This window comes from Hypanus sabinus, chromosome 20 (assembly GCF_030144855.1).
Source record: "Hypanus sabinus isolate sHypSab1 chromosome 20, sHypSab1.hap1, whole genome shotgun sequence".
In the NCBI taxonomy this organism is placed as follows: domain Eukaryota; kingdom Metazoa; phylum Chordata; class Chondrichthyes; order Myliobatiformes; family Dasyatidae; genus Hypanus; species Hypanus sabinus.
The window spans coordinates 14712312-14725583 of record NC_082725.1 but is presented as its reverse complement, the minus strand read 5'-3'; the positions used below and the strand labels follow the sequence as shown (position 1 = coordinate 14725583).

The 13272-nt window shown below is 39.4% G+C and overlaps 1 protein-coding gene across 1 annotated transcript in view; it reads left to right on the top strand.

The window, feature by feature from the left end:
* ice1 (KIAA0947-like (H. sapiens)) overlaps positions 1–9099 on the top strand; it is a 48318-nt gene extending 39219 nt beyond the window's left edge. Inside the window, exon 19 of the mRNA XM_059945815.1 lies at positions 5914–9099. Within this exon, the coding sequence (XP_059801798.1) occupies positions 5914–6131 (218 nt within the window). The 3' untranslated portion in view covers positions 6132–9099. The remainder of the gene's footprint in view (positions 1–5913) is intronic.
* Positions 9100–13272: the final 4173 nt, after the last annotated feature.

Sequence of the window (13272 nt, the reverse complement as noted above, 5' to 3'; positions counted from 1 at the left end):
ACCAGCCACAATCTTATGAGATCTAATTGAAACCTATTAAATATTGAGAGGCTTAGATAGAATGGACATGGAGAGGATGTTTCCAATAGTGGGAGATTCTAGGACCAGATGGCACAGCCTCAAAATGGAACAACGTCCCTTTATAACAGAAAAGGAATTTCATTAGCCAGAGATTGGTGAATCTGTGGAATTTAATGCCATAGGTGGCTGTAGAGGGCAAATTATTGGATATATTTGAAGCAGAATTTGATAGGTATTGATTAATAAGGAGGTCAAAGGTTACAAGAAAAATGGAGTTGAGAGGGATAATAACTCAACCACGATAGAATGGTGGAGCAAACTTGATGGACCTAACTCTGCTCTTATGTCTTATGACCTAAAAGAAGAATGTTCCAGATGGACCATTTTGAGAATACAAAGTATACATCTGAAGAATTCCCTAGGATCGGGGAGGACAGAAAATAGCACACTAGTTGTATTCCATACAGAATCATGATGAAAATTTTACTGTCATGGGTTTTAAATCCCTGAAACATTGCAAACTAGATGCAGCAAAAATGCATATAGTGCCTTGTTTTCATTATTTTAAGGACATTTGATTCCTTCCTATCAATGGAGGTGAAATTTACTTGAATGAAACCATATCTTAAATGGAAGTAACAGTCCATTAATTTGTTGACTATCCAGTTCATTGCTGAACCTCTGTAGACCTCAGCAGAATCTCCCAGCCTTATACCAACTACCAGGGCAGAGTGGAACAATACTTAATTAACCATCTCCATTCATGATCTTTATCACCTCTTTGTTACATTACTAGCAGCTTTATGACCTGCAGCTTAGTTAAAAGCCTCTGAGCCTTTCTTGACCTATGTAACACTTACGCGATCGGCTGGTGTATGTCTAGGGGAAGATTCATCCACCCGCCAAACCGCGCCTCGCATATACGTGGATGCTGTGAAATGCACACTAATACAAACTCGCACACACAACATCAAGCGCACACCATGTACGTTTACAGAATATACTTTATAAATCTTACTAGAACTAAGTGATTAATAACGATACAGTATATATGAAAGAAAGGAAAGTGAAGAAAAGGCGCCAGAACTTATCAGGGTTCAGTCAATTAGTGCACATCGTTGGAGCTCAACCATCGAGTCTTCCGTCCACTCTTCGACCTTCTCCGGCCTCCACGACCCGCGCAGCTGGGACCACCCTTGGTGGTCGACCAGCAGCGCCTCCAGCACCCGTCCGCCTTCCTCGCCATCTCCTTCCCGACTCCTCAAAAGTCCACGCAACAACCTCTCACAGACCCACAAGAATGAATAAAATCAATTCCAATTGGTTAACAAATGAATACAATTCTCATTATCAGTAGCTATAACCCAAACAAGCTTCGAGAGTGCTCTGCAAGAAAAAGCACTCTCTCACCAGTTGGCATAACAAAGAAGCATTTTGATTAACATAAGCAGTACACTTAAATTAGTCTTCATTGGGATTATTTGTTCAGTTTGTTGCTCAGTTTCACACATTAAATGGAGAACAAAAGTCTTTGTAATCAACACAAAAGATTCTGTAATGGATAAGTGCTCTCTTTTACAGGACTGGAATCCTTAGCATCTTTTGGAGACCTTGCTCTTTCCTCAGTCTAACAGGAAGTGTTGCTATCACTCATCCTGCAAATGTTCTTTTGAATAATTCCACAGAACTTTATTATCTCCTTTTTCAGTTATCTTTGACCAATTTCTACCCTGCTTTCTCTGTACTTAGGAAACAAGTTTAAAATCTCCCTATAAAGTTCAAAGTAAATTTATTATCAAAGTATCAGACCTCTCCCTCGATGTCACAAAAACAAAGGAGCTGGTTGTGGATTACAGGAGGAATGGAGACAGGCTATGGATCTGGGTAAACAGCCCATGTTCCTTGGTATCCACATCACAGAGAACCTCACGTGGTCTATACACACCAGCTGTGTGGTGTAAAAGGCACAACAGCGCCTCTTTCACCTCAGACAGTTGAGGAAGTTTGGAATGGGCCCACAAATCCTAAGAACTTTCTACAGGGGCACAATTGAGAGCATCCTAACTGGCTGCATCACTGCCTGTTATGGGAACTGTACCTCACCTAATCGCAGGACTCTGCAGAGAGTGGTGCGGACAGCCCAGCGCATCTGTAATTGTGAACTTACCATGATTCAGCCTATTTACAAGGACAAGTGTGTACAAAGGGCCCGTAAGATCATTGGGGACCCAAGTCATCCCAACCAAAATCTATTCCAGCTGCTACCATCCAGGGAGCAGTACCGCAGCATAAAAGCCAGGACCAACAGGCTCTGGGACAGCTTCTTCCACCAGGCCATCAGACTGATGAATCGTGCTAATTTGAGTGTACTCTATATTACATTGACTGTTCTATTTATTATAAATTACTGTGATTGCACATGGCACATTTAGACAGAGACGTAACATAAAAGATTTTTACTCCTCATGTATGTGAAGGATGTAAGCAATAAAGTCAATTACGGTATACAACCCTGATGTTCATTTTCTTACGGGTATACTCAGTAAATCCAAGAACCAAAGTAGAATCAATGTAACACCACACCCAGTAGGATGGACTAGCAACCAACGTGCAAAAGACGACGACAAACTGCAAATACGAAAGAAATTATACCGGTGCCTTTGAAGAATGTGGTAACCTAGCTCAATGCCTATCGTCCAATAGTGCTTGCATCCATTGTGATGAAGTGTTTTGAGAGGTTGGTGATGAAACATATTAACTCCTACCTGAGAAGCGACTTGGATCTGCTCCAATTTGCTTACCAGTGCAGCAGGTGAACAGCAGATGCTATTTTATTGGCTCTTCACTCAACTTTGATGCATTTGGACAGCAATGATACATACATCAGGATGCTGTTTATCGACTGTAGCTTGGCATTCAACTCTATCATCCCCTCAAAACTAATCAATAAGTTTCAAGGCCTTGACCTCAATACCTCCTTGTGCAATTGGATCCTCTATTTCCTCCCCAGACAGTTTGGATTGGCAGCATCTCCTCCACAATATGCTGTACTGTGATAAGCTATATTCTGGTAAAGCAAGATAGTTTATCTCTAAGAGATAAGTATCCAAAAAATCACACGGTGATCTGAAAAACCATCAAAAACATCTGCTTTCTCAGAGGCTGAGTCCAACATAGGATAAAATTGACCAAACAAGTTAGTTGGATGAATATCCAATCAATATTTGTTTTCATTTTCTCATTGTTGAGGTAAACATCTAAAACTCATTCCTGAGATACTGTTCAAACTCGCCACTGGCCAAGGTTTTAAAATCTGCTGGTGAAGATTTTAATCGCCTTAATGCCCCTATGGACCACGTCATAGTGACTCAAAAATACAAGAGATTCTGCAGATGCTGGATATCTGAGAAATGCATGCAAAGTGCTGGAGGAACTCAGCAGGTCTTGAGCATCTCCACTCCATCCTCCAGAAGCAGAATTTCCCAGTAGCTAACCATTTTAATTCCTGTCCCCCCTTCCTTTTCCAACATGACGGTCCATGGCCTCCTCTTCTGTGATGAGGCCACTCTCAGGGTGGAGGAGCAACCCCTCATATTTCAACTAGGTAGCCTCCAACCTGATGACATGAGCATCAATTTCTCTTTCAGGTAATGTTTTTCCCTTTCCCTTCCCCTTCCCCCTTCTATTCCCCACTCTGACCTCTTCACCACACCTGCCTAACACTTCCCCTTTATCTCTTCCTCCTTCCCTTTCTCCCATGGTCCAGTCTTTCCTAACAGAATTCCTTCTTCACCAGCCCTTTGCTTCTTCAACCTATCACCTCCCAGCTTCTTACTTCATCCGCCCTTCCCTACCTGCTTATTCTGGCTTCTTTCCCCTTCCTTTCCTGTCCTGAAGAAGGTTCTCATCCTAAACCTTCGACTGTTTATTCCCTGGAATAGATCCCTAGATGCTGCCTGGCTTGCTGAATTTCTCCAGTGTTTTGTGTGTGTTGCAATAGTGACTCGAGTTTTTGAGATGCTGTAGAGTGGAATCTTATGACAGCTACTAGTGGCTGTTCTGTGACATAGAGAGTGATTATTGGACTATGATTTAACTGATAGATATCTCCATACCACTTGCAAGTGGTGAGAATAGAGAGAGGGTTTAGAGTATATTTAAACATCAGTACACCTGAGAACCAATTACATGGTCATCTGCAGAAGCTGATGAGAACAAGGTTGTGCAAGATTTACCAACAAATGCATAGATCAGTTGGATAGCCGGAGACTTTTTCCCATGGCGGAAATGACCAATGTAGGATTCATAATTTTAAGACAATCAGAGGAAAGAATAAGGGGGGGGGGTGGTAGAGGTGGATTTTTATACAGAGTGGTGGGTGTGTGCTGCCAGAGGCAGTAGTTGAGGCAGATATATTAGGGAGATTTTAGAAACTCTTAGATAGCCACATGGATGATAGAAAATTGGAGGGCTATGTAGGAGGAATTGATGAGAGGGTAGACTAAAAGGTTGGCTCAACATCATGACCAAAGCGCCTGTACTGTGTTGTTATGTTCTGTGTGGTGGAAGTACACTCACTCGAGTCGAGTAAGGTAAGGTCATCAGGTGGCTGTTGAAGCTGAACAGAATACATGTATTTTGGTGCAGTGTGAGAAAACATAAGTGGTGATTTTGGTTCGTGGTTGGGTCTTTCACTTGTTTGTCCTCTCCTTTCACACTTGCTCTCTGCAGTAAGACTGCGGGATACCATTAAGAGTTTGATGTGAAGGATGAGTGGATCAGGAATGGCAGGCTTGCTACCATTCGTGCCACTGAATGAATGAGCAGTGAGTTAGATCATCCAGCCAATGATTCAGCTGTAGCTACTCCAGGAGTAGAGAGGCAGCCAAGTCTATCTGAGTGTTGGAGTTGCTCCAGGAGCTAAGCAATTCCAAGTCCTAAGGCAAAGATTTTGCCAGTTCTGTCAAATATATTTTGGTGCCATCCGCTAAATTAATTTAATGCAAAGTAGGAGGTGTCATTTTTTTAAAAAAAACATTCCAGTGTGTTAGTGTTTCACACTTTTTTTGTGAATCTTACACATGCTCTCCTTGGTCAATGAAATGTCTCTTTTCCTCAGTAAAGGCTGGATTCTTAAAATGAATTTGCAGCAAGTTTTGCAATTGTCCCTGATCACTAATGTGATTAGCTTGCAAAATAAATTAAAATTCTCTTTGTATGGCTTTGGGCAACAACGTAAATGTGAAAAGATGGTTAAAATTGAACTAAGCAAGTGGTGGTTTCTATTGCAAGATTTGTGGTATTATTGTGGTATGTGCAAGATTTGTGGTATTGATTTTAAATGTTCCTCTTTATTTCATCAGTGCACATTTGATCTATTATATCCTTAATTCAACTTGGTCCGGGAAAAGGGGAACACTGGGTGGCTTCTCCTTGTTGAAATTAATTTGAGGCAGAACAGGACAGGAACCAAATCTTGTTATGAAGGGGAAATTACATCCAGCATCAATGATGTATATTTAGCTTGCATATGCTGATTATATCTTAATAAACCTGTCACCTTCATATCGTAGCTATAATAGGAAAGTGATAAAAGTCGCTACTGCTGACAGCAGAAGTAATAGATGGGGATTCAATTTCAACACCTAAGAGAAATTTGGATAGTTATGTGGATGGGAGGGGTGTGAAGGGTTATAGTCTGGGTGCAGGTTGATGGTACTAAGCAGGTTAATAATTTGGCACAGAATAGATGGCCCAAAGGGCCTGTGTTTCTCTGCTGTAGTATTCAGTGACTCTACTGGTATAAATAGAACAAAATGATTATCTTGTCTTTTAAGGTGACTATATATTGCACAGTGTGTGATCATAATTTCTGATCTACAACTTTTTCAGGAGTTCCGTGGCCTGTACAGTTATCAGCAGCTTATACGGTTTATGACCTGGCTCCGAGCAATCCAAAGGGAGCTCTGGAGGCCCTACAGAAATGGAATGCGTCAGTCACTGAACCAGTTCCTCCTGCAGCAAAAAACTGCCTAACCGAACTGGAGACTTACTGTGAAAGATTAAACTTTGAAACAAAAACCACAGACATCGCATCCAACAAACTGTAAAACTGTGATAAATGAAAAGACAATTCTCACCTTGCCGCCACCACACACCTATAGAGGTAATAACTTCAGTTGCTGCAAAAATACCTAATGGTTAACTCAATGCTGGTTTTTATAATTTTGACAATGAGACTAGTATTGCAATCCATTTATACACTTCCTTCCTCTCAATCATCACCTAGAACTCTCTGTTAATGCAGACCTCTAAAGAAAGTGTTGATACATTCTGAAACTGCAGTCTTGGGATATGCCTGAATGTGCAATCCATTTTAGGCTTATATTTTCATAGATAAAGATATTTCTGTTAAACGTGCTAAACCCAAATATTGGAGGGGGGGGGGGACTTCACATAATTGAATAAATTTGTTTTTTTTAAAAAAGTTGAAATAATTTTGTAAAGTACCAAAATTTAAACTTTGACAGATTTGTGCAAACACTAGATTGTTTTTATTTTTTAATTACTTGTCATTGATAACCAAGTGTTTCTGCTGAAAGCCAGGATTCTGAAGTAAATCTTAATGATTATAGATCCTATTCCTGAAATTGCAAGTGCATGAAAAGATATTTTTGAATGCTGAAGAAGCAGTCTTGTATTTCTTACACTCTTTTTTTAAATTTGGGCACCACAAACTTTTTTATTTGCAGCATAATGCCAGTTTAGCATGACCCCAATATGTAGTGTGTATTAACCAGTCAGAGCAGCTATACAACATCACATTGCTCATTTTCCAGTTCTGTTCAAGTCTTTTGGGTTTCAACAAAATGTTCTGCTGCTCTTTAATTTCCACCAGTCCCAACCCCATTTTATTGTTGATTTCTCTAAAAAAACACTATGGAAAACATCCATCCATTTGGGGTTTTAACACACTGAAAGAAGCCGTCATGCCTTGCTGGCTCTTTAAAAGCAGCTATTCAATAATTCCCAATTTCAGGATCTTTTCTCAACACTGAAAAGAAATGGCTGCAAGATACAATTTTCACGTAATGTTATACGGTTAGAAAATAGTTAAATGAAACAAACATTAAACTTGTTTTTAATCATCAATAAATATGATTTTCTTCATTTTAAACCCTATTATAATTAATTCACATTCTAGTAATATTTCCTCCTCTTCTGTCCTAATCAAAGACCTGGATAAAGAAAAGACAGTGTGGTCAGCTATTACATTTTCCTTGCTAAAATGGAGGAACCTATTAGGAAAATATTAGTGCTTGAAAGCCACAAAAAAGTGTGCATGATTAGAATGGACCTCTGGGGAATATTAGACCATAAATCCATAAGATATAGGAGCAGAATCAGCCCATTTGGCTCATTGAGTTTTGCATGGCCATACAATTATGGCAGTTTTTTTTAATGTAAACCCCATTCACAAGTAAATGGTCAAGTAATCCTGAATCCTGACCACCTCCCCATAACCATTCGCGCCTTTACCAATCAAGTTCAATATATACTTAAGAGCAGCTATTAGTTCTAACTGTCTATTCCTACATTTAGCTCAGAAGTGATACGTGAACCAGGGCGTAGAAAAAGATGATTGAGGATTCATTGCTAAACTGAGTTGCAATCGCTCAAAGTATATAGTGTTAATATTTTACTTTGTTTAATCGTTTAATTTGATTACAATCAAGAATTGGAATTACACATTTTTACAGTTTGTCAAAGATAATAAGTTTGAAGCAATCTTTCTGTAATGGCAACTAGTTCACTATATCTTGGCCTAATCACAGCATGTCATTTTTTAGTCTTAACACCTTGATGTTGTCAAGCTCTGCCATAAAGGATTTCAGGATGTGATGAGATATTTTGAGGTTTTTCTGTTTTTTCAGACCTAATTTTAGTAATTTCAAAAGTAGGAAGGTATTAGCAATAATATTTCTCTCCTGTTGTTAATCAGTATGGAATGGCTTAAGTTTGAAAAAAACATATGCATACATGCTTAATGCTTGTTGTTTAGAGTTATAAATAGGCAAATGTGAGAGAACTAACAGAAAGATAACAAGAATATTTCATTATCAACTACTGCCTTTGAAGGTAAAGAACATTTTCAGGGGGAAAAGTAGGTAAAGAGCAGTCTTATGGGGTGGAGGTAAGGAAGGAAGTATTGAATTAACTTTTCTGAGCTACTCTCACAACTTAGCATAGTGATATTTTTCATGCTTTAACAGCATTCTTTACCACCTTCAATCTATCTCCATCTGTGTTGTCTGTCTGTAATTATTTTGTAAATTATCTTATCCATTTTGGATTTTGTAGAAAATTGCAGGTTAGAAACAGGCAGAAACTGGTGAGAGTATTATGAATAGGTCCAGTGGGAGATTAAATTACCTTTTACCCATGCCACACCTTAAATTATTTTTCAGTAAGCCAACATTCCAAGAGTTTCCATCTACACTGCACTTACAGATTCCATGCATTTGGATGTATTGTATAATAATAAAACTCTGGATCTTGGATTGAAAAGAGTATTTTATAGGATATATCTGACCACAAAAATTCCAAATACAAAGTAACTATTTTCAGATTTAAAGCTACAAGTTTGTGTCCCATTCCCATGATGATTCAGTGAAATTTGTTTTTATGCAATTAGAGAAAGCCCAGATTGTTACAAAAATCAGCAGTGTAGATAACGTGTTGGGTATTTCATTGTGTTGAATTTCCCATGTCTCTGGATTGGCAGAACTTAGATTGATTAATGTCTTTTGCTTAAGCTATGTACATATGATTATTCATAGTGAAAAACAATGTTTTTCTGTGAATGCATGTAATTATATGAAACTTTGTTTCTGATTATTTTTGTTCCATTTAGGAATGTTTTATGTATAAAGACACAGGTGCAATGTAGGGTTTGGGTTGTGTATAAAGATTATTAAGTAAATATGTTGAACACTTGTAAGAATTTTTAAAACTTTTTTATACAAACTCGCGAATTTTCATGTGCAACACTTTTTTATAATAAAATATGGAATCACATTTCGTGTTTTGAGTGGTATTTTAATGTATAGGTGAACACCTCTAGAAGAAAAACTCATCTCAAACCTCTGCTGCCTTGCTGCTGAACAGTACCTGCTCATGGGGAAGACTTTGGGAGTGAACCCAGAGGAAAAATCTGAAGCTGCAGTCCCTAAGGCAGTCCTATGTTGAGTTCAACACTAACTGGCATCTCCTGCAATGCTGCTGTTGCCAAACTGCTTCACTTATCACCTTCCAGCTAGTCTCCTTCCCCACCCCACCTTTTTATTCTGGCATCTTCCCCCTTCCTTCTCAGTCCTGATGAAGGGTCTCATCCAAAATGTCAACTGTTTATTTACTTCCATAGATGCTGCCTGACCTATTGAGTTCCTTCAGCTTCTTGAGTGTGTTCCTTTGGATTTCCAGCATCTACATACTTCCTCGTGTTTATGTATTGGCCTCTGTTGTTCCTTTGGATTCATCAGCTGCGTGGAGAGTTGCTCAGGCTGTAGCTTGCTCTCCATATTGTACTGTGCTGGCTTGCGTAGAGAGCTAGGACAAAGCATGCGTAGTTGACCCTGAACAATGGAGCGTCCACTGCCTATGAGATGGACTATAATGGGAAGGTGGGTCATCGAATAAATTCTGTTGCAAAATTAAATGTTGATATTTATGCCTCTTTTCCAGACAAAAGCATTTTCCATTTTTTACTAAGATATCCGGTTTCAGTCCTGAGCCAGAACAAATTTATTTACATTTGCATTTGTATGTTAAGTCTTACATGTCCAGCGAAAATCCACGAAGCAATGTTTGCATTCTTTCCTCCATAACACTTTATTTAACATTGACTCGGTCCCAAGTTGCTTTGAAGCACTTTTATCAAAACTATTCACTGATGTACCTTTGCATTAATGATTCCTTCACCAAAGCATGCTTCACAGGGTGATACCTAAAGATCAAGCAAAAATATATAATAAAACACAAGGGACACCAATTGACTATTTCAGCTTTCCCAAATCTCACCAGCATCTTAATATTTCTCTTCTGTTTCATCAGGGTTTACTATATAGTGCCTGTGGTACCTGTTATTCAGAATTAAACGATTTTTGTTTAACTTTTGAGATAATGTGAACATTAAAAATGCATTAATTTCCAATATGCCCTCAGTGGGACAGCCAGCGGCGGCTGTGAGCTAGATGCCATGGGACTGAGTTTGGTGTTTATGTGCTAGGAGTGGGCAGCAATAGTGAAGTGTGCAGCAGCAAACATCCTCCTCCTCCAACAGGAACATCCAGATCATTTTAGTTAGGACAGTAACTCTGGCGATCAGGTTGATGTAAAATGCCCTCGTTGTTTCATTTAAGACAGATAGCTGATAGAAATTGGTGTGACCAGAAAATATAGTTGATAAGCAGAAATGTCAAGGTTAATACATTGATTTTTAATGGAATGGTTCACAATTACATCTTAGTAATTGTTTTATTTTCATAAATGTTAATGCTAATCATGATGCCAAATTAAACTAAACTCATCTGCTTACACATGATTCATATCTCCTTCTTCCCCACCCCCAGAATTCCTACGTTTTCATATGCTGGTGTAAATGTCTGTCAAAAGCCACAATCAAGTCTGTTTCCACCACCATCTCTAGTCGTACATTCAGGGCATCTAACACTGTGTATTTATATGTACATGTGTGGATATATGTATATATGTTGCCTCACACAGCTACTCCTCTCTTAGATTTATGGCCTCCTTTATCGCTTGTATGACATATGAAAAAGATTGAATGTCTGAACTATATGTGGCTCTCATGATTTTAAATATTTCTATTAGGTGTCCCTCTTCGTCTCCAGGGAAAACAATCCAAGTTGTTAAACCTTTTCTTATAACTCTCTAACCCTGGTGGGCCTCTTCTGCATCTTCTCCAAAGCCTCCACATCCTTTCTGTAATGGGCAACCAGAATTGCATGCAGTCCTCAAAAATGAGTCTCAAGCAAATATATATACAGCTGCAACATGATTTCCTAACAATTTAACTGAGAATTTTTATTTGTGATTTACATGATCCATCTTTCACAGTAGAGCCCAAAAAATGGGGAAAATTGTAAAGCATGAAAAACTGAAATATAACCATATAATAATTGCAGCATGGAAACAGGCCATCTTGGCCCTCCTAGTCCGTGCCAAACGCTTACTCTCACCTATTCCCACTGACCTACACTCAGCCCATAACCCTCCATTCCTTTCCTGTCCATATGCCTATCCAATTTTTTTTTAAACGGCAATATCGAACCTGCCTCTACTACATCTACTGGAAGCTCATTCCACACAGCTACCACTCTCTGAGAAAAGAAGTTCCCCCTCGTATTATCCCTAAACTTTGTCCCTTACCTCTCAACTCATGTCCTCTTGTTTGAATCTCCCCTACTCTCAATGGAAAAAGCCTATCCACATCAACTCTATCTATCCCCCTCATAATTTTAAATACCTCAATCAAGTCCCCCCTCAACCTTCTACGCTCCAAAGAATAAAGACCTAACTTGTTCAACCTTTTCCTGTAACTTAGGTGCTGAAACCCAGGTAACATTCTAGTAAAACTCCTCTATATTCTCTCTCTATTTTGTTGACATCTTTCCTGTAATTCGGTGACCAGAACTGTACACAATACTCCAAATTTGGCCTCACCAATGTCTTGTACAATCTTAACATTACATCCCAACTCCTATATGTCTGCAATTCAAAGGTATTCACCCCCTTTACTCAGTAATTAGTTGAACCACCTCCAGCAGCTATTACAGCCAGTAAGTAATCTTTGATCAGGTCTTTTAGCTTTGCTCAAATTGATGGAGCAAAATTTGCCCATTCCTCCTTGCAAAATTGCTCAGGCTGTTCAGAGTTAGTTAGGGAGCACTGGTGGACAGCAATCTTGAGGTCTTTGGAGTACGGGAAGAAACTAGAGCACCTAGAGGAAATCCACGTGGTCACTGGGAGAATGTTCAAACTCCTTTTAGCCAGTGGTGCGAATTGAACCCTGGTTGCTAGTGCCGTAAAGTGCTACGCTAGCATAACATGGTCTAGCAAACATGACGTGTGTCAGCAGTGTAGTGAAATACATTAAGTTGCATTAAGAAATGTATAAAAAATAAATAGTGCAAAAAGAGCTCAAAATAATGAGGTAATGTTCATGAGTTGATAGACCGTTCAGTAATCTGATGGCAGAGCAGAGGAAGCTGTTCCTAAAACATTGAGTGTAGGTCTTCTGGCTCCTGTACCAGCTCCTTGATGCAGGAATGAGATAAGACCATGTCCTGGGTGATGGGGGTCCTGTGATCACTATGTACATCAATATTTCCCAATCTATCATCCTTTCAATAGTACCTTACTTTTATGTTTTTTCTCCTACCAAAGGTCATAAGGTCATGGTTATAAGCACAAGAAATCTTGCAAATGCTGGAAATCCAAAGTGACACACAAAATGCTGGAGGAACTTGGTAGGTTAAGCAATATCTATGGAAATGAATAAACAGTCAGTGCTTTGGGCCGAGACTCTTCTTCAGGACTGGAAAGGAAGGGGAAAGACGACAGACTAAAAAGGACGGGGTAGAGGAAGAATAGCTAGAAGGCGATAGGTGAGTGGGAAAGGTAAAGGGTTGGAGAGGAAGGAATCTGATAGGAGAGGAGAGTGGACCATTGGAGAAAGGGAAGGAGCGGGGGAAATGATAGGCAGGTAAGAAAATGTAAGGGCCCTCTAGTGGGAATAGAGGAAGAAGGAAGCCGGGGAGAATTTTTTTTACTGGAAGGAGAAATCAATATTCATGCCACAGGTTGGCGACTACCCAGATGGAATACTGTTTCATCCTGAAGGTAGACTCGTTATGGCACAAGAGGAGCCCATGGACCAACTTGCCAGAATGGGAATCGGAATTAAAATGTTTGGCCACCAGTAAGGTCTGCTTTTGGCAGATGGAGCAGGGGCCCACAGTTACCCGCTCTACACTCTTTCTGCCAAGTATTTGTCGATGTTAACTGAAATCCGCAGAGATATAAAATTCACCACTGTCTCTAGTGTGTCAGACTACTCTTCAGCCAAATCAGGAATCACTATTATCACATCTTGAAAAAGAGCACATTATTGTCCCTACTACTGTTATAAGGTTAACTAAGAGTGTTTTTTCTCTCTCCCTTTCAATT